An 18,869-nucleotide genomic window follows, 5' to 3' on the forward strand; every position below is an offset into this window, starting at 1 on the left:
TTGGTTCCTGGCGGTAAGAAACAGCAGAACTGAGCAAAAGATGAAAGCGCGAGGGAGCTGACACAGCCTCACTCTCTCCCCTTCTTGTCCAGAACAGGTAGCAGTGGTTATGGTGGTGGCAGTGGTTATGGTGGTGGCAGTGGTTATAGTGGCGGTGGCGGCGGCGGAGGGGGCGGGGGCGGTGTAGCAGCCCGAGGGGGCCTCTCCATTGTTTATTCAGTCCCAATAAGTTAAAGAGCAAGGGTGGGGAAGGGTCTCCTAGGTGAGGATGCTGTTAACTGAAGGCAACAGCTCAGCCAGGTGCTCAGAGGTGCCCACTGCTTGGCACAGGGGGTTGCCCTGCAGGTGGAGGAGGGCCAGCCTGGGGCAGGAGGCAAGAGGCTGGAGCAGTGTGGGCTGCCGGAGGCCTTGGGCAGGAGAGTCAAGGAAAGCGTGGCTGGTTCCCCCAGACCTATGTGCTCCTGGGTAGCCATCACGGTCTTCCCTCCACAACAGGGACTGCGGCCCAGCGGTCTGGCTGCCAGGCATCTTGCACGTGGCCCTGGCCTGGAGTAAAGCTGCAGACTGCGAACACCTGTCCCCGGGGCCAGGCAAGGAGCCCAAGCGGCAGGCTGGATGCAGTACCAGTTGTGGTGGACGATGGCCAAGGAGGAAGCCAGCTCTGACTACAGAGGCATCCGTGACTCGGCAATGGCCAAGGCTTACTGAGTGGAAATGCAGGCCAAAGGCTGCTTTAACTTTTCCAATTTTTTTTTTTTAAGCAGGCTCCACACCTGATGTGGGGCTTGAACTCACGACCCTGAGATTAAGTGTCACACACTCTACTGTGACTGTCTGACTCTATCAGGGGTCCCTAACCTCCAATTTTTAAGTACAATCAGAATTCTAGATTTTTTTAATACGAAACTTTCTGATTTTTAAAATACCATGTGGTACCCAAGAACATCTGCAGGCTGCTGGTCTATGAACTGGCTTGAGGAAGTCACTTCCACCCTGCAAAACCACCAGCGCAAGTCACCGATGCCCCATACGGCCCCAGGCTATCCTCCTTCCTTAGCCTACGCTGTCAGAGCCCCCTCTCCCAGCTTACTGTGTGTCCCTTCGAGTGTGGCACGTCACCCCCCTGCTGCCTGAAAGGCACCCGGAAGGAAGGATACGGTTGTTACACAGGGAGAGCTCCTGCAGCCGGGGCAGGCTGGTGACACCGTCCAGGGACTCTATGGCATTATCATTGGCCTGCAGGACCTGGGGAGCAGGGAGGGCAGGGAAGTCAAGGCAGGGCAGGCAGCTGGCAGCCTGGGACTGGTGCAAGCAAGCAGGGAGCCCGGGGTGATCAGCTTACAGTGCAGGGAAAAGCTGCTGGCGTCAGGCCAGGTGATGGAGGCAGAGATGGCAAGGGGTCATCTGCAGGGGCTGGGAGGATCTGGACACTTCTTTGTGGGGTGGGCAGACTTCTGACGGGGGGGAAAGGGAAAAGGGCCACCCGGGACAGTGATGGAGGAGTGCTTTACCTCAAGGCAGCGCAGGGCAGCCAGGGCAGGGGGCAAGGCTCGCAGACGATTGTGTGACAGGTCCAGATGAGTGACCAAGAGCAGCTGTTCCAGATGGCAGAGTACCGTAAGATCCTGAGGAGGGGGATGAGATACCCAGTGAGACTTAGGGGAGGGTCCACAGCCATGGCTCATGAGGCACTTACCCTCTGTGCCCCACACAGGCCCTTGGGGACCCTGGCCGAACACAGGACAGAGCAGGTGAGAAGCTTACCTTACGACCCCAAGCAGTCCACGCTCCAGAGCAAGGACAAGGGACAGATAGGGAGTGCTGGGGTGGGGTGGCGGGTGGGTGGAGGGGCGGAGGCAGCCTGGAGTGGGGGCAGGCACGGGGGTGGAGGAGGGCGCTGGGGAAAGTACAGACACCGGCAGGAGCAGGCCTGCTGAGTCCGGGGGACCAGTCTGGAGACAGTGGAGGTGGGCGGCAGTGATGTGACGGAACTGCTCTGTTGGGAAGATGGACTGGGAAAGACTACGAAGAGGGAAAACAGAGCCTGGGAAGTTTGTCAGACATCTCTGGAAACTACGCGGGCTGGGGGTGCTGGGGCCTGGTGGGGGGAGGGAAGCGGGGGGGGGGGGGGGGGGGGGGGGGGGGGCTCACTGTGAGGGAAGAATGAAGACATGACTGGCCCTGGAGAAGGGATGGCACGAGGGGGCCCTGGTGACTCAGGGTTTGAGACTGGGTAACCAGAATGATGGGGGAAGGTGACAGAAAGCAAGGCCAGGAAGAGGAGTAGTCCGGAAGGAAGATGAATTCAATCTTGGTTAGGAAGAAAGGCACCTGAGACTCAGGCCAAAGCCAGGGGCCCAGTGAGGCCAGAGTGCCTCAGCTCAAGCCCACAGAGCGGACACAAAAGCTGGCCAGGTCATGAGGAAGAAAGGAGGGCCCGAGGAAGGCGCCCATGGCAGTCCGTACCTTGTGACCCAGGTGCAGCACGCGCACCTCGGCATACTCCATCTTGAGCACGCTGTTCTCCAGCAGGAACTTGCTGCGCAGGTCATCCAGGTACGCTGCCCGCATCGGGTCCACGGCCTGGCAGGGATGGGCATGGCAAGGAAGCCCTGTCAGCTGTCTTCCTGCTGCCCACCGGGCCTCCCCCCTCCCCGCTTCCACAGGCCTGGCTTGCCTTGAGGGTCTGGAAATACTGCAGCGTCTCTTTCTCATACAGTAGGGGGTCCAGTGCCCGCATCAGCAGGATGATGGTGAGCAGGCACCCTGAGGAGAGGGTGAGGAAAAGGACTGTCTCTCCTAGAGCCTCCTCTGCTCCCATCTCTTGAGACCCTTCCTGCTCTCCCTGAGAGGCCCTCCTGGAAAAGGGCCTCCTCAGAAGAGCAGGATCTCAGGGAATGGGGCCTCACACTTATTCTCCGGCTCCAGCTCCTGCAGCTCCTTACAGGATTCAAGTTCAGACTGGAGCACCGTGGACTTCTCCACCGACAGCTCACACCTGAAGATGGACAGGGCGGGAGAGGGGATGTCGTCTCCTCGGGGTGCTGGTCGTCCCCAGTACCCAGTCTGAGACATCTGCCCAGGCCCCCAGCCTCCTGCCCCAGCTGCCTGGTGCCCAGAGCCCCGAGCCCCTCTCCTGGTCCGTATGCTTCCCTGCCATCACCTGAAGAGCTGCTCATCCGTGGCCGAGTCCCGGCACCAGCCCTCCTGGCGGCCTGAGAACAAGAACGGGTGGTAGAAGGGGACCGCTGTGAGAGCAGGGCAAGGATGAAGGTGCTGCCGCAAGGGGTAGAGATAGAGGCTATGTCACCTTTTAAAAGCACACACTCCTTCTGGGCATCGCCTGCTGTCCAAATGACACGAAATGTATGCTGGGGCAACTGGTCATTGAGGGAGGCTGCAGGCAAGTCACAGAGCTGGGAGCACCAGGTTAAGGAAACGCTTGAGCCTCACCACTTCTCTGACTGTCCCACTCCAGGACCGCCCCAGCCCCCCACCCTGCCCCACCGATCCTGGGATACCCAGACATGGCTGGGCCGGGTCCTGCCATCCGGGGTCCTCCACTCCACAGCCAGGGGTGACTTGTCCACTATGAGCAGCAAGGTCTCTGTCCCGGACCCCACCTGGCCCAGGGGACAAAGACAGACCTGTCAGCCCCAATGGCACCAGGCCCACACTCGTGATGCTCTCCGGTAAAAGCTGCAGGACTCACTAGGACGGGCCGAGAGAAGGAGACAGTCAGACAGGCCTCGTCCCGGCTCACGTGCAGGCAGCGCAGGGCATCCTGGGGGTCAGCTGGGGGGAGACACAATCTCAGGTCTCCTTAAATCCTCTTCCATTCCCTCCAAGCCTGAAATGCCCAGCCTCTTTCCCCATTGCTCACCTCGTCCCAGGAGCCAGCGGTGATAGAACCAGGCGCTCTGATCGTTGGGGTCAGTGAAGAAGGCGTTCTGTACCAGCTCCAGCTCTGCAGAGGCCAAGGCGGCGCGGGCTTTGGCCAGGACCCCGGTGGGCCCCAGGCCACCCCAGCATCCCACCCTCACCCTGGAGTACCGCCAGCCCTCAGTCCCATTCATCTGGTGGCCCTGCACAATGGCTGCATCTTTCCCACTGGATACTTGAGTGCCCTGCAGCCAGGCGTTGAATCTTAGGCACCCCCAAAGCCAGGCACAAAGTGGGTGCTCAATGAGCCCAGGCAGCAGGTTCAGGAACAGGCTTAGGTAACAGGGCTGGGAAGGCAGCACTGTGGGCTTCCCCAGCACCCTCTGACCCTGCCGACCTTTGAGGAGCACATCCTCAGGGAGGCGTCCCTGTGGTCCAGAGTCTGGCTGGGGGTGCAGCTGGGGCAAGAGACACGAGCGGTAATGCCAGGAGGAGTAGTTGGAAAAGTTTCGGGTGATGAGGCTGTCGGTGAAGGCTAGCTCCTCTGCAGGGGGCACAGGGGCCTGTGCGGCCACAAAGCGCCGGTAGTCCCAGCAGTGAACTAGGGGAGGAGCGACAGCGCATGTCAGAAGTAGGGCAAGGGGCGCTCCATGGCTGGCAGCCCTGGAGTTCCCGTGGCGGCCCTCAGAAACACCTCTGTGTGCTCTACAGGGCATGTGTTTGTCTCCATCAGCCCTTGGCCAGCAGCTCAGTGGGCCTGTCCTGGCCATCCCTCCCAACTCTGGGCCTTACTGAGGCCCCAGGAACCAGGGTGTGGGGCACAGTCAGCAGGCAGGCACGTACAGTTCCGCTCATCGACCTCGAGGAAGCGGGCACATAACTCCAGCTCCCGGGCCCAGTTGGGCTCTGGTAGGCGGCCCAGCAGCCAGGAGCGGTGGTGCCAGGTACCATAGGACTTGGGGTTCACCCGCAGGCAGCTCTCCAGGAAGCCCAGTTCTGTCTTCACCAGGGCTGCCAACTCCTCGGGGGACCTGCACTCAGAGGGAAATGGGACTCAGGGCCCTCCAACACTCAACCTCAGCTCACCCCTGACTTTTTACACCCGGCCCTCTGCTCCCCTCTGCCTATGCCCCTGGCTGCCCCATTCTTTCTCTATCCCTGGACCCAGGCAGGGCAGGACCAGTGCCATCTTCCTGGGACCCTGAACTCCTACGCACTTTTGGGCCTCCAGCTGCTGAAGCACCTCGCGTCGACAGTTCCAGAGGGTGGCAAAGTCGGGGTTGGCTCCCAGAATCTGGCTTGTCAGTTCCAGCACTGATTCATCCAGCTCACCAGCCTGGCGCTTAGAAGATAGGTAGCAGGGTGAGAGATCATATCATTCTCCCACTGCAAGGCTAAATAACATAAATAGAACTACCGAATAGCCTGTAAACCCCACGCTACATGATAAGTACCACACAGAGCACTTTAGGGGTTTACGTTCTCACTGAATGTTCACAACAACCTTATGCAGTAAAGCCCATTTTACAGAAGAGCAAACTGAAATTTAAAGAGATTCAGTAACTTGCCCAAGGTCACACAGCTTGTAAGCAACGGAACCCCGATATGGATCCAGGCAGTCTGACTCTAAGGCCCAGCTCTTGGCCTCTGGGATATATTAAGAAGGCCATTTGGAGAAGGGGCTCCCTCTGAAGGCCCACCTTCTGGAAGACAGTCTGGGTGGCGGACTGGTATAGCTTCAGCTTCTGCTCCCGCTCTAGCCTTTTGGCCTCCGCCTGCTCTTCCGACGTCTTCACCTTCAGGCGCCCGTGCTACAGGGATGGGGGCGGGGGGGGGGTTGGAAGGGTGCAGGCTGCCTTGCAGGGGCAGACCCACCGAACCCCCCCCGCCCCGCGGAGCCCCAGGTTTATAGAGGGCAATGGAGGCAAGGCCTCGCGGGCCATGGGCATGCGGAGGTGAGGGGCTTGACTCAAAGGTCTCACCATGGTGCCGGCTCAGGGCTCAGGACAGGGGAGGGGTCCAGTGGAAGCCCGAGAAACCTGGGGAAAGAAGTGTCAATCACGGGAGCCCCGCCCCCGCTAACCCCGCCCCCAGCGAGTCCCCCGAAGCCGCACGCGAGCTTTGGCGGAGACCCCCGGCGTGTGAAAGGGTCCTTGGACAAGCGGCGCTTGTCCTGGAGGAGGCGCCCACCCAGACTGGGACTCGTACCCGTGCCGCCTCGCCCACAGCCCGACCCTCCGGGGCCGGAACCAAGCCGGGGCACCTAAGCAATGGGGACCACTCCGCGCCTGGAGACTACCGCTAGCCGCCCACCTCTCGGCTCCCAGACACTCCCGCCCCCCGCGGGCGGACCCACCTGCGCTGAGGGGAGGCGTGGGGCACGCTAAGCTGCGGCGCCCGCCACCGAGCTCAGGCGCAGGCTAGAGCGGCGCCACGCCCCGGCTCGCCAAGGGGCAGCGCCCTCTGCAGGCCTGGGGAGGGACCGGCGAGGGAGTAGGCGGGCTCGGGAGGCGCGTGGGCCGGTCCTCTCCGGAAATGCCAAGTCTCTATAATTAGCCCTCTGGTGCCTATGAGTGCGCATGCGCGACGGTGTAGCGCTCGTGAAAGCTGTGGGGCCAGCAATTTCGATCAGCTATTCAAACTACAGTTTTTTCAACAGCCGGGGACTCAACCAGTCACTCTCCCACTGACCTCACTCTGGCCGCGCGGGCCGCCTCCTAGTTGCCACATCTAACGGGTGGAGTTTCCTGTTATCTCCACTGATCTCTGTTAGCTTTTATGCAGCCGACTTCCGCTTGACACCCTTTCCTGGTTTCTCCTGCACCTCTGCCCGTCTCTTCTCATCTGTTCACCTTCTTCTCCCCTAAATGTTGGTGATCTCCAGGGCCCTTTCCTCACCCCTTTTCACATCACACACTATTCCTGGAAGAACATTCACAAATTCAAGCCTTCTCCTGCTTGGAGTTGGAGCTCCCCAGAGCTCTGTCCTGGCCCTACAGATTTTCTGGCCCCACACTTTCTCTGGGTGGCTTCATCCATACTCATGGTTTTAATTACTACCTGTGAGCTGATAACACTCGAACTTGTGTTTCCAGATGTCTTGTGAGCTGTAAAAACGAACATATATATGCACTCACGTATTCAAAAGCCTATTGGATATCACATGGGTGTTCCAGAGACATCTGAAACTCCAAAAGTAAAAAGGTATTGTGTCCCATCCATTATTTTTTATTTATTTATTTATTTATTTATTTATTTATTTATTTATTTTTGACAGAGAGAGAGACAGCGAGAGAGGGAACACAAGCAGGGGGAGTGGGAGAGGGAGAAGCAGGCTCCCACTGAGCAGGGAGCCCGATGCAGGGCTCCATCCCAGGACCCTGGGACCATGACCAGAGCTGAAGGCAGATGCCCAACGACTGAGCCTCCCAGACGTCCCACGTGTCTCATCCATTCTTAAACTTTGGCCTTTATGTTTCCTATTGTAGAGAATGGCACTATTCCCTCCCCACCTTTCCTTAGGAGCTCTTAAGTACTCTCTCCATTCCACTAGAAATTAAGCTCCTTTCTTCCCTGATTGTTAAAAGTCTTTTCAGTGTTCCCTCATCTCCACTCTATCCCCTCCATTATGAGTTCATCCTCTGTGCTGCTGGGTCAACTTTCCAAAAATGCAGATTTGATCTGTCACGTCTCTGCCTAAAAGCCTTCTATGGCTCCTGGACCAGCTCAGAAAGGTTTCCTGTGAGCCTTCATGGGGTTCAAGATGCCAGTGAGTGTGTATGAATGAATGAGCATATGTGATGTATTTGTGAGAAGTGTGTGTCCATGTGGCATGTGTTTATAGCTCACATTTTAGAAAGTATGGCTCTAAATTTTTTATAGTTCTTCCACATTTTTCTCAGGTCCTGAAAATGTATATAAAGTGCCCACTATATAGTCTGTCTTTCCTAGGCCCTGCAACAAATTACAGAGGAAAAGAGACCTTTTCCTGGCCTCTTGTGCTTGTGGTCCTAGTGAGGAAAGAGTCACACCACTTACTGGTTATCTTTATGTCAGGCGTTGTGACGGGGGCTTTGCGTGCACACAGAATTACCTGTGGAGGCAGGAAGCAGAGTGCTTGTGAGCATGGACTCTTGGGCACCTGGGTGCAGATCCCAGTTTTGCCACTTACTAGCTGTGAGATCTGGGGCAAGGGACTTAACCTCTGTGTTGTTTCCTTTGTGTCTCAGTTTCTTCAACAGTAACGTGGAAAAAATATTACCTACCTGGGAGAGTTGAAGTGAGGATTAAATAAAAGAATCTATGTAAAGTGCTTAGCTTAGAACAGTGCCTATACTGAGTAGGGGCTCAATAAATAGTAATGGTAGTAATATTATTATTATTTCTAATCTTCATGAAAAATATACAGGACATTGAGGTTCAGAAAGATTAAGTAACTTGCCATCCATGTAGTAAGTGGCCAAATGGGACCCGTGTCTGGTCTGGTCCAACTCTCCCACCTCACCAACTCTCTTTCTTTCTTCTTACTTTTTCTTTCTTTCTTTCTTCTCTTTCTTTTTTTTCTTTCTTTCTTTCTTTTCTTTTCTTTTCTTTTCTTTCTTTCTTTCTTTCTTTCTTTTCTTCTTTCTTTCTTCCTTCCTTCCTTCCTTCCTTCCTTCCTTCCTTTCTTTCTTTCCTGTTTCTTTCTTTTTTTTTTGTCACCACCTGCTCTTGCTTCCTGCTCTATACACACTCACATGTACAACCAGATACCTGGGAACACAGATGCCCACAGATGCAGATTTTCCAAGTACTATCTTATATCTTAATCACTAAGGGAGAAGGAAAGGGGCTGGTTGAAGGCCAAAGTAGGCATGAAATAATTTTTAGTGATTAGCAATCTTGAAACTGGAAAGGTTGAATCAAGTAGTCTTAAAAGAGGAAGTGAGTCTCAGGAAAGAATCTGCTTCTGAGAAGATAGGGCCCAGTTTAGGAAAGAGAGGGCGAGAAGGGCATTTCAGGTATGTACGGGGACGTGAAGGTGGGGGAGAGAACACACCTGGCTGGCTGGCAGATACCAGGTATCTTTGGAGGTAAGAACAATGGAATGAATGATAGGCATCTTGCTTTAAGGCAAAGGGAGCTATCAGGAGTTATATTTGGTCTCCTGTGTGGGAGAAGTGGGAACCACACAGGTGTCTGAGGGCCGTGATCTGAATGATGTTTAAGGAAGAGATCTTACTGCCCTCTATGTGGAGAAAGGAACAAGCAATAATTGAGTACCAACTGAACCCCACAGATCGTCTTTAATGTACTCACTACCTATATCAAGTTGGTATTATTATCCATATTTAAAATGAGAAAACAATGCATACAGTGACTTCACAGAGGTTAAGTGGCTTCCCAGGGTCATACAGCCAGGAGGAAACACAGCCAGAATTCAAACCAAAGCCTGGGTGGCTGCCCCCCACATAGGTGGGATCAGCCATTGCTAGAGGCTCAAATTTGAGCTTCTTGAGGCCTGGAACCCTGGTTCTCTTCATGCTGACCACCTCTTCCCCTGCCAATTATTTCTCTGCAACCACTCCCCAGCGCGCGCGCGCGCACACACACACACACACACACACACACACACAGTTTACAATGTTCTTAGAACCATAAGCCAGTCATGGACCAGAGATGGTTTGGAGGGGGGAAGGAAACCATGAGCCCTGGGTCAGGGCCCCAGTCAAAGCTTGGCTAGAAGTCATGGTCTGGAGGCAAGGAGAGTAAGGGAAATATGGGTACTGGCGCTGGTGCTGGGCCTTGTGCAAAGTGAGGCAGTGTGTGAAATCTGTTGATATTTGTTTAGTATCAGAGTTGGGCTTGATAGTGTGCTGGGTGCCAGGGATACAGTGCAGGACCAGAAAGACTTGGTCTCTGTCTTCCTGGAGCTAGACTTAATGCAGTGCTGTGCTAGACTAGAACTTTCTGCAATGTGGAAATATTCAATGTCTGTGCCATGCAGTATGGTCACCACTAGCCCCATGTGGCTGTTGAGCACCTGAAATGTGCCCAGCGCAATGGATCTAATATAATCTAATTTTAGTTTATTTATGTTTGAACAGCTACATGGGGCTAGTGGCTGGTATTGAACAGAACAGTCTCATGGGTGAGACGGACATGTCAGCATGTAAGCTAGAGTAGGACAGGGGCCCATGAGGAAGGGGCACTGACCCAGACTGAGGTCAGGGGGAGTTCGTTCTAGATCTGGTGATAGATAATGGTTTACAATTTCTTTTCTTAAACACCTAATGTTTCTTTTTTCTTCCTGTAAAACTTGTCAATGAAGAGCAACATATATACTGAAAGTGTACAGCTTTGATCCTCCTACTTTAAACTCCCCAGCCACAGGTATGGGGAAGGGGGTTATCGTCTCCTAGAAATACAAGGAATAGAGAGCAATGTGAGGAGGGGGGGCCAGTGAGTGGATACAGACCCATTATTAGGTAAGACCTTCTAATAATTAAAGCTGTCTAAAGATGGGATGAGTGGGTTGTGAGCTTACCATCATGGGAGGTAATCAAGCATGTGTTGTTCAACCACTTTTTGACAATGTGGTCGAGGACATTGAAGGACCCACCCCAAAGTTCTGAAAGGTTCTGATCCTTGGGTTGGACCAGGGGACCAGAATGACTCAAAGCCCAAGAAGATCCTCTGCACCGCCCATTCCCCCAGAGTCCTGGAGTTCCTTGGGTGCTTGGTCTGAGTGCTTGGATTTTTTTCTCTTCTACCTGCTCCCCAGTTTCTTCTGCCAGTCTGGGAAAATTCCTCGATGGCCCGCGGTGCCACCATATGCCCATAGCACACTTCCTGGCTGGGGAAAAGGAAGGAACACGTTCACTGATGATATGGGGAGGACAGGCCCAAAAGACGGAAGGACTCCAAAGGGAAGGTCCCTGCAATAGAGCATCGTATTTCACCCAGGGCGCAGTCGGTGCTGATTCATGCTGGCGTTTCTGGGGGAAGAGATGCAGGGAAAGCATCCAGGATATGGGGCTGAAAAGCTGGAAAATCTCCCTGAGCCAGAAGCAGAGCTTCTGTTACAGAGAGCCAGGCACCTCACGTGGCGGGGGCGTGGGGGGTGACGATGACAGCATTGCCTTACAATTGCTCAGAGTGAGATAAGGAAGCTGAACAGACTCCATTCTAGACAGGCTCCACTTCTGCTGTTGCTCTGCTAGGCCCCATTTACTCATGCTCTGTATTTCCCCTTGCACCCAAGTACACCCAAGAAGGACTCCTTTGTTCCTACTCCAAGAGGGAGGCAAGAAAGTGAATCATTCTCTGAGTTTCATCCCAGGCCCCCGTATACCTGATAACATCTAAGGAGAACCAGATCCTGAGCGTGTCCAGGACATTTGCTTCAAACAAACCTCGGTCAGCATTGGTGTCAATACCCCTACCTTCAGTGATTTGTGGACTAACACCCAACACTTGCCTTTGATCAGACTCTACCCTGGATGCCTGGAAGAACATGTGCCCTGGACCCCTTCCCAATACAAACCCCGAACCCCCAGCGATGGAGAGACTCACTCCTTTTCTGAGTGTTCCAGATACTCTGTCTGCTAGACTCTATCACTTACGCTATTCAGTAAACTCTGCTCTCACCTCCTCCTGGCTCGAGTTTGAATTCTATCCTATGTGAAGCCAAGGACCCTCTTGGCTGGTCCTGTGGCACCCCCTCTAGGTCCTTGGACCCAGCCTGCCCACACATCAAGAGCATGGTGGAGGTGGGAATGTGGCCAAGAAGCTCACTGCCTGGCAGGGCCTGAGTAGCAACCACCCCTGAACAACTCCAGGGGGCGCTTTGGGTTCAGGGCATATAAAATGTGAGTAGTGCCAGGAGGCAGCAGCCCTGAGGTTCTGCGCCCATGTGAGAAACGGAAGCCTTGGAACAAGGTGAGACTGTGGGTGTCTGGAGCAGGAAGGGTAGATGCTCTGGTTGATAGATAAACATGGGGGATGAACAACTAGCTCTGAAAGGAGGAACTGCTTCCTTAGGGGTAGACCCAGCCCTTACCCCTTCCTTGTCCCCTACATTCATTCAACAGATAAGCAACTAAGTGTCCTCTGTGCTGGACACAGTGACAGGCGTGGGGGCCATAGTGGTAAGGAAAACACAGATACAGCCCCTGCCCTCATGGAGCTTCTGGCCCAGAGGAGGGCTGTCCAGTAAAACTTTCTGGATGATGGAAATAGTGTAGAGAGGCAGTCAAAGAACTGTATAAGCAAGTGTAAGGTTGTAGTCATGCCCTTACAGAGAGGGGTGTAGTGCTGGGTGTGTCCTATGGGTGGGGGGAGCTGCCCTGTCGGGGGTGGGGGAGATTTCCCAGGGAAGTGAGCTTAGAACTGGGGCTGTCGGTGTGGGGCGGGAGCCTTGGTTTGAGGCCAGCCGCACACCTCTGTGCCACTCCAACAGTGGGGCCTGCGGGGCCTGCATTTTAGCTCATTCTGTGGGGTATAGCACCCCCATTTCCACTCTCACTGTGAACTACCCAAGGAGGCTCCTTTGATCACCTCGTCCCCTCGTCCCCTCACCTAGCCTGGTGCCACAGTGGTTGCTCAACAAACATTTATATAATCCAGCCAATCATCAAGCAACAATCATTGAGCCCCAGAACAGCTCACCCTGCAGCAGTGACCGAGACTGCCAAGGCCCCTGCTGTCATTGAGCTTATACTTGAGTCGGGGAGACACACTCTGTAGAAACAAATACAAACAAAAGGTGATTTTAGCCAATTCTAAGTGCCCCAGGCAAAATTAAAGAAAGGATTGACATGGAGTTGGCAACGGTGGTGGGAGTCCTAGGAAAGAATGGATGAGTGAATGAATGAATGGTGAGCACTGACGGTCAGAGCACGCACACTGCACCCCACTGGGCTGGGGCAGGGATTAGGAGGGGAGTCAAGACTCTCAGATCCCAGGGCAGGGAGCTGGTGGCAAGGGAAGGAGGGGTGGTCAGGGTGGCTGCACTCCAGGCCTCATGGGCAGACCTGAGCGCTAGGGGAGGAAACGGACGGGAGTGCCGTGGAAACTCAGAATCCCGAGTAAGGCAGGAGTACACCCGGAAGTGCTGACGGGAGCAGCACTGTGTGCCGGCCGCCATGCCCCCATTCATGCCTGAGGTGTGAGCTTGGAGAGGAGGGCTGGGGCACGGAGGGCCTGGCGTTGAGGTTCAGGGAACTTGCCTTGGGTTGGTCAGCCTCCCCAGGGCCTGGCCCTGGCAGAGGTTCACGGGGGAGGTGCGGGCAGGGGCATAACTGGCAGCCTTCCTGGGCAGTCCTCTCCCAGGCCCAGGCCCCTGAGCAGGGGTTGTGGAGGCTGAGATGTGTGTGGTGAGTGGGACCGAGGCCAAGGACTGAGGAAAACTAGAGAGCGGCAGTCTGGGGACGGTCAGTCCTGGGCACGTAGGCTGGCCCACCCTATCTGACTCCAGGTAGGGAAGTGGGACCCTCTCCAGGAGCTCCCATCAGGCTTGGGAGCTCAGCCACGCTCTGGGTGGTATGGACACTCCAGGTACTGTTCTGTTCTGTCCCCAGGGTTCAAAGGTTCTGTGAATGTGTGTGTGTGTGTGTGTGTGTGTGTGTGTGTGTGTGTGTGTGTGTAGGGGGGGTGTCCAAGACCCAACCCCTGACCTGGGGAGATTGTCAACCTTATTTAGGGGATGGAGTGAGGACATCTATAGCTCGGATACTAGTCAAGAGCCAAGTGAGTGTCAGAGGTTCCCCAGAAAGGGGCAGGAGCAATGGAAGAAGGCAGAAGTTTGTAGGAGTTTGAGATGGGCCTTGTGAGAACAGTTCTGGCAGGTAGAAATGGGGCTGGAGTTGGGAGGGGGTGGCACCTCAGGGAACAGAACAGCTGGATCAAAGGCACGGAAGGGAGTGTGGTCAAGTTGAAAGAAGAGCAACTCTGAACTTGGCCAGGGCATCCTTGGGTTGAGTGAACTTCGGAACACTTTCACAATCCTGCCCAATTGCCAACGCTCTCTGCTAAAAAGAAAAGATCCTCCCAGACGAAAACCAAACAAGGGGCACCTGGGTGGCTCAGTTGTTGGGTGTCTGCCTTCAGCTCGGGTCATGATCCCAGGGTCCTGGGATGGAGCCCCGCATTGGGCTCCCTGCTCAGTGGGAAGCCTGCTTCTCCCTCTCCCACTCCCCCTGCTTGTGTTCCCTCTCTCACTGTGTCTCTCTGTCAAATAAATAAATAAAATCTTTAAAAAAAAAAGAAAAGAAAACCAAACAATACCCCCAAAAACCAAGCAGCAGAGGCAGGGGGATGCTTGGGAAAGAGCCCGTGTTCTGGAGTCATACGTTGAAGCTAGACTCCTTTTTTTTTTTTTTAAGATTTTTATTTATTTATTTATTTATTTATTTATTTATTTATTTATTTGACAGAGAGAGACACAGCGAGAGAGGGAACACAAGAAAGGGGAGTGGGAGAGGGAGAAGCAGGCTTCCCGCGGAGCAGGGAGCCCGATGCGGGGCTCGATCCCAGGACCCTGGGATCATGCCCTGAGCTGAAGGCAGACGCCCAACAACTGAGCCACCCAGGCGCCCCAAAGCTAGAATCTTTTGCTATAAAGACTTGCAACCTGGACAAGTACTTCAACTTTTCTGAGCCTCAGTTTCCAAAGCTGTAAGAGAGTACTTACCTCATGTGGCAGATGTGAAAAGATTAAGTAAGACCTCAGCGGAGGTAGATGCTCAATAGATGCTAATTCCCTCAGCCTCTACTATAACACAAGTCTCTGGCTGGCTCAGCTGTGTTCAAGTGACAGTGAAAAGTCCAAAGCTGAGTCACCTTTGCTCCCTCCTGCATGAGTCCCTCTGGGGATGCCAGGCGTTGTCTGTGGAGTTCTGGCTTTGCTTGTTTCTTCTGGAACCACCTCTCCAAGAAGTGCGAAGCTAAGACCTGCTCACTGGAGGACAGGTGCACATGTGTACCTGCTAACAGAGATTGTTCTAGCTGACCCTGCGTCCTCCCTCTGCCTCTTTCCCAGCATTTCTCACAGGCTCCTCCATTTCCAAGGGCTTAGAAATGGGTCCCTTTCCCTCCTAGATTCCCTCATCATCCAGTCAAGCACAAGCAGCTTCCTGTTCCTCTGCTCTTCTGGCACACAAGTCCAGGCAGGCCCTTGACCCCTTGACCTTGCTCCAAGCAAGTTGACCCACTTCTAAGCTCCCCGAGGCACCTCAGTACAGAGGGCCTCGGCATTCACCCAGAGAAGGTCCAGCCCATGCCTGTCCTTCGCCCCAGCTCAGGGCGGGCTCTGTCTCTGCAGCTCAACATGAGCTCAACATGGGCCAGCTCGGCCTGGTCAAATGGGAAGCCCCAGGGCTCTGTGAATGGTCCCTGGGCAGGGGCACCCATGGTTGCGTGTGGGGTGGGGCGGCTGGCCAAGGCGCGTGTCAGGGAGGGATCAGGACAGACTGAGATGAACAAGAGCTGGACGGAGGGGTATAGATTCCAGCTTTCAGGACAAGTCACTGAGAAGTTCCCATCAGTTCCTGAAGGCCCTTTTGGGTGCTGTGAGTGAAAGGGGGTTGGGGATTCAGGCGAGGGGAAAGAAAAGCCCACAGAGGGCCCCACAGGAGCCCAAGCCCAATGGGCAAATCAAGATGAGGTGGTTGGGCCCAGGCCTGCCCCTTTTCCTTCCTCATTCTGGTTCCTACCCACCCATAATCCTCAGAGGCCTTTACTCTCTCTGAGTTCTTTTCTGAGGCCCCTCCAGCTCTTGGTCTCCCCACCCCTGGGCAGAGCCCCCTACAGCCTGCCCCCCCATCCCATCTGGTCCCTGGTCCTCGCCCCCTTGGTTGGTCCACCCCTCCACAAAACCCCTCTCTCTGGACCCTTCTGCCTATGCCCTCTCAGGCTCTCCATCCTTCCACTGCTCCTCCTGGCCCCACGGCCCATCCTCGCCTGCTCTTTCCCTGGCCCCGGTGCTGAACGTTCTCCCTGCCCTTCCATCTCCCGGTCAGCTGGCGGTCAGTGGCAGCCTCCTCCGTGCCCAGCCCTGGGCAGGGAAATGGGGAGGGGTGCAGGCAGGCCTCGTGACACAAAGGTCTGGCTCTCGAAGTGCTTTCAGTTATCATCATGAGACAGTTAGACAACCATGGGGAGACCCAGGGTGGGGACTCAAAGAAGCGGGAGGGGTCAGCATAGCCAGGCTGCCTCCCAGGCCGCACACAATGGTCATTGCTTTCAGGTTTCTCTTTCCTGGGCATGTCACAACATTCTCATGCCTGCCTTTCCCTGCAAAACCTCATCTCTATCTCATTTCCTGCCTCCAGGCATCCAGGGGCACCCTTGCTCACCTCGGTCTGTCCTGATCCCTCCCTGACACACGCCTTGGCCAGCCGCCCCACCCCACACGCAACCATGGGTGCCCCTGCCCAGGGACCATTCACAGAGCCCTGGGGCTTCCCATTTGACCAGGCCGAGCTGGCCCATGTTGAGCTCATGTTGAGCTGCAGAGACAGAGCCCGCCCTGAGCTGGGGCGAAGGACAGGCATGGGCTGGACCTTCTCTGGGTGAATGCCGAGGCCCTCTGTACTGAGGTGCCTCGGGGAGCTTAGAAGTGGGTCAACTTGCTTGGAGCAAGGTCAAGGGGTCAAGGGCCTGCCTGGACTTGTGTGCCAGAAGAGCAGAGGAACAGGAAGCTGCTTGTGCTTGACTTGATGATGAGGGAATCTAGGAGGGAAAGGGACCCGTTTCATGCCTCAGTATGTGCCCTTTATTTTCTTAATTAGAAATCGTTAAACCTCCCCACTCCTCCTCTCTCTCCATTCTTTAAGTCTCTGGCCAGTATCCCTTCGTTCAGTTCTCTAATGGAGCTAGCTGCTTCCTCCTGTATTCTCAGGGTACCCTGTGTGAACTTGGCTATGGCACCCATCTCGAAAACTTAACTAGTCTTCCCTGGGCCTGCCATGGTGCTGGGAAGAGTGTAGGCATAAATAAACATTTTTTGGAACGAACATTGATCCACGCCCCCCCCCCCCCAGTGTCCTGCGACTCTGCTATTGGGTTTCTTAGATCTTGAATCTCTTCATCTCCAATCAAAACTCACTGTCCACGTTTCATTCCCTCAGAGCTCTGTTACTCTATTGTTTGTTTTTTTTTTTAAGATTTTTATTTATTTATTTGACAGAGACACGGCAAGGGAGGGAACACAAGCAAGGGGAGTGGGAGAGGGAGAAGCAGGCTTCCCGCCGAGCAAGGAGCCCGATGCGGGGCTCGATCCCAGGACACTGGGATCATGACCTGAGCCGAAGGCAGAGGCTTAACGACTGAGCCACCCAGGCACCCTCTATTGCTTGTTTTGAAGAGGGACTGACGCTTGTTGGAGGGAAGCGAGGTGGTGTGCCAGAAAGAACACTGCCCCTCTGGTTCCTTGGGATACCAGGACTGAGGTTTCATTCCACGTGCTGTGGACCCTGGGGGCCTCGGTTCACTCACTTCCTCCAGTCAGTAGAAAGTCTAGATGGCTTCTGAGGTCTTCCAGGGCTGAAGTGAAAATCCTTTGTGGGCCAGGGCCTGCTTTGTCTTGTGCTCTGCGTTCCCAAAGCCAAGAATGGTGCCTGGTGCAGAGCGTGTTCTTGAACACTTGTCAAGAGAAGGAACTGACAACTTCGACGGCTACATACTGCCTGGGGATTTATACGTGTTACTTCATTTCATTCCCAAAGTGGTGGAGCCAAAATTCGTATGTAGATTTGCCTGCCTCTGAAACCCATGTTCTTCCCAAGTCCCTTGGGGCCTTCAGGCGGCCACGCCGTCACGCCAGGATTCCCTCTGATGACGGCTGTGGAAGGCTGCAGGTCTAGAGGCCCGTACTGTGGCGCAGCATGTAGGCGATGCCTCTGCCTCTCGCCGACCTTAGGACATAATAGGAACTGAGGGGGGCAGGCGGAAGGGGTCAGAGGGTGCTGAGGACACCTGATCACTGTGATCTACATGCGGTGCTTGGCCAAACGCTGGGATTTAGGACATAGTTCCAGCCACGTGCTAAGTCAGCGCTCTCTAAATAAGTAAGTAAATCGAAGCCCTGATTAGTAGCCTGTCTTGGTTTCTGTGGCGTGTATACTCTCGCTGAGGCTAACTTCAAGCAGCAAACGTGCAGTCACCACGGACTGCGGAGCCGGAGGAGAAGCACCGAGGCGGCGCGCACCAGCCACCCTCTCACACAGCACTGGCACGGTAAGCGGTGCCGTCCCCGAAGCCACGGGGAGCTCACAGCCCCTGCCATGCTACGGCCTCAGCTCTCACTCTGCCTTTTGCAAAGATTAGAAATGGTCTTTGCCCCTCTGACTGACAGCAGCCGTCCCGTTATGTTGATGGCCATCTAGGCTGCTGCTGGGGAGGCTCCCTCAGAGGGGCCCTGGGCTCACAGCCCGGGCTGCCTTGCCTCAGGCTGGGACAGCCCCCAGAGCAGGCCAGGCAGCCCGACAGGGCTCGGGCAGTCAATTCCTCGGGTACCGTCCCGAGAGAAGGAGCCTGCAGCTAGTCTTCTGCCTCTCACCTGGATTTGGACAGTACTGTCCTCCCAGATGCCAGGAAATCATAAACACCGAGGAATCTGCCCTTGCCGCCCTGAGATCAGGCCCAGCTAGAAGGCAGCAGGCATCCCTGAGGAGGTGGTGGACTGTGGGGGCGGGAAAGTACCGCAAGACAGGGCTGGGCCTGCTTCTGGTCGTGGAGGGACCCTGTCCCCCAGTGAGGCGTGGAAACAGGCCTCGTGACCTGAGATGGGCAGCCCTACAGGGAAGAGCAGGAACACGTCTGGAGGAAAGGGGCTTTGTCCTGGCAAGGGAACTCCTTGAGGACCTAAACATTTTTTTTTTTTTTAAAGATTTTATTTATTTATTTGACAGAGAGAGACATAGCGAGAGAGGGAACACAAGCAGGGGGAGTAGGAGAGGGAGAAGCAGGCTTCCCTGCGGAGCAGGGAGCCCGATGTGGGGCTCGAT

The 18,869-nt window shown here is 55.0% G+C and overlaps 1 protein-coding gene across 4 annotated transcripts; it reads right to left on the bottom strand.

The window, feature by feature from the left end:
- Positions 1-179: 179 nt before the first annotated feature.
- On the bottom strand, positions 180-6,313 carry RABGGTA (Rab geranylgeranyltransferase subunit alpha). 4 transcript variants are annotated; one of them, XM_032404546.1, is made up of 17 exons: positions 6,239-6,313; positions 5,865-5,921; positions 5,583-5,693; positions 5,100-5,224; positions 4,726-4,913; positions 4,280-4,483; positions 3,884-3,967; positions 3,713-3,795; positions 3,522-3,623; positions 3,311-3,416; positions 3,164-3,215; positions 2,910-2,998; positions 2,678-2,766; positions 2,467-2,583; positions 1,512-1,625; positions 1,158-1,245; positions 180-407 (listed from the first exon to the last, which is right to left on the bottom strand). In XM_032404546.1, exons 2-17 carry the CDS (start codon positions 5,865-5,867, stop codon positions 259-261), a joined length of 1,704 nt encoding a protein of 567 aa, XP_032260437.1. In that variant the 5' UTR covers positions 5,868-5,921; positions 6,239-6,313; the 3' UTR covers positions 180-258. The 4 variants fall into 4 exon arrangements, with proteins under 4 accessions (XP_032260437.1, XP_032260439.1, XP_032260440.1 ...); XM_032404548.1 differs by lacking the exon at positions 6,239-6,313 and adding an exon at positions 6,146-6,236; XM_032404549.1 differs by lacking the exon at positions 6,239-6,313 and adding an exon at positions 6,196-6,232.
- Positions 6,314-18,869: the final 12,556 nt, after the last annotated feature.

The sequence above is a fragment of the Phoca vitulina genome, unplaced genomic scaffold, assembly GCF_004348235.1.
Source record: "Phoca vitulina isolate PV1807 unplaced genomic scaffold, GSC_HSeal_1.0 scaffold7, whole genome shotgun sequence".
NCBI classification, from domain to species: Eukaryota; Metazoa; Chordata; class Mammalia; order Carnivora; family Phocidae; genus Phoca; species Phoca vitulina.

What these genes read in the sequence shown, in the direction of transcription:
- RABGGTA (XM_032404546.1), bottom strand. An exon ending in CAGCAGCTGGAGGCCCAAAA is followed by an intron (nt 4,914 to 5,099) that starts GTGCGTAGGAGT and finishes CTCTGAGTGCAG; the next exon opens with GTCCCCCGAGGAGTTGGCAG. An exon ending in GCTGGAGCCGGAGAATAAGT is followed by an intron (nt 2,767 to 2,909) that starts GTGAGGCCCCAT and finishes CCCTCTCCTCAG; the next exon opens with GGTGCCTGCTCACCATCATC.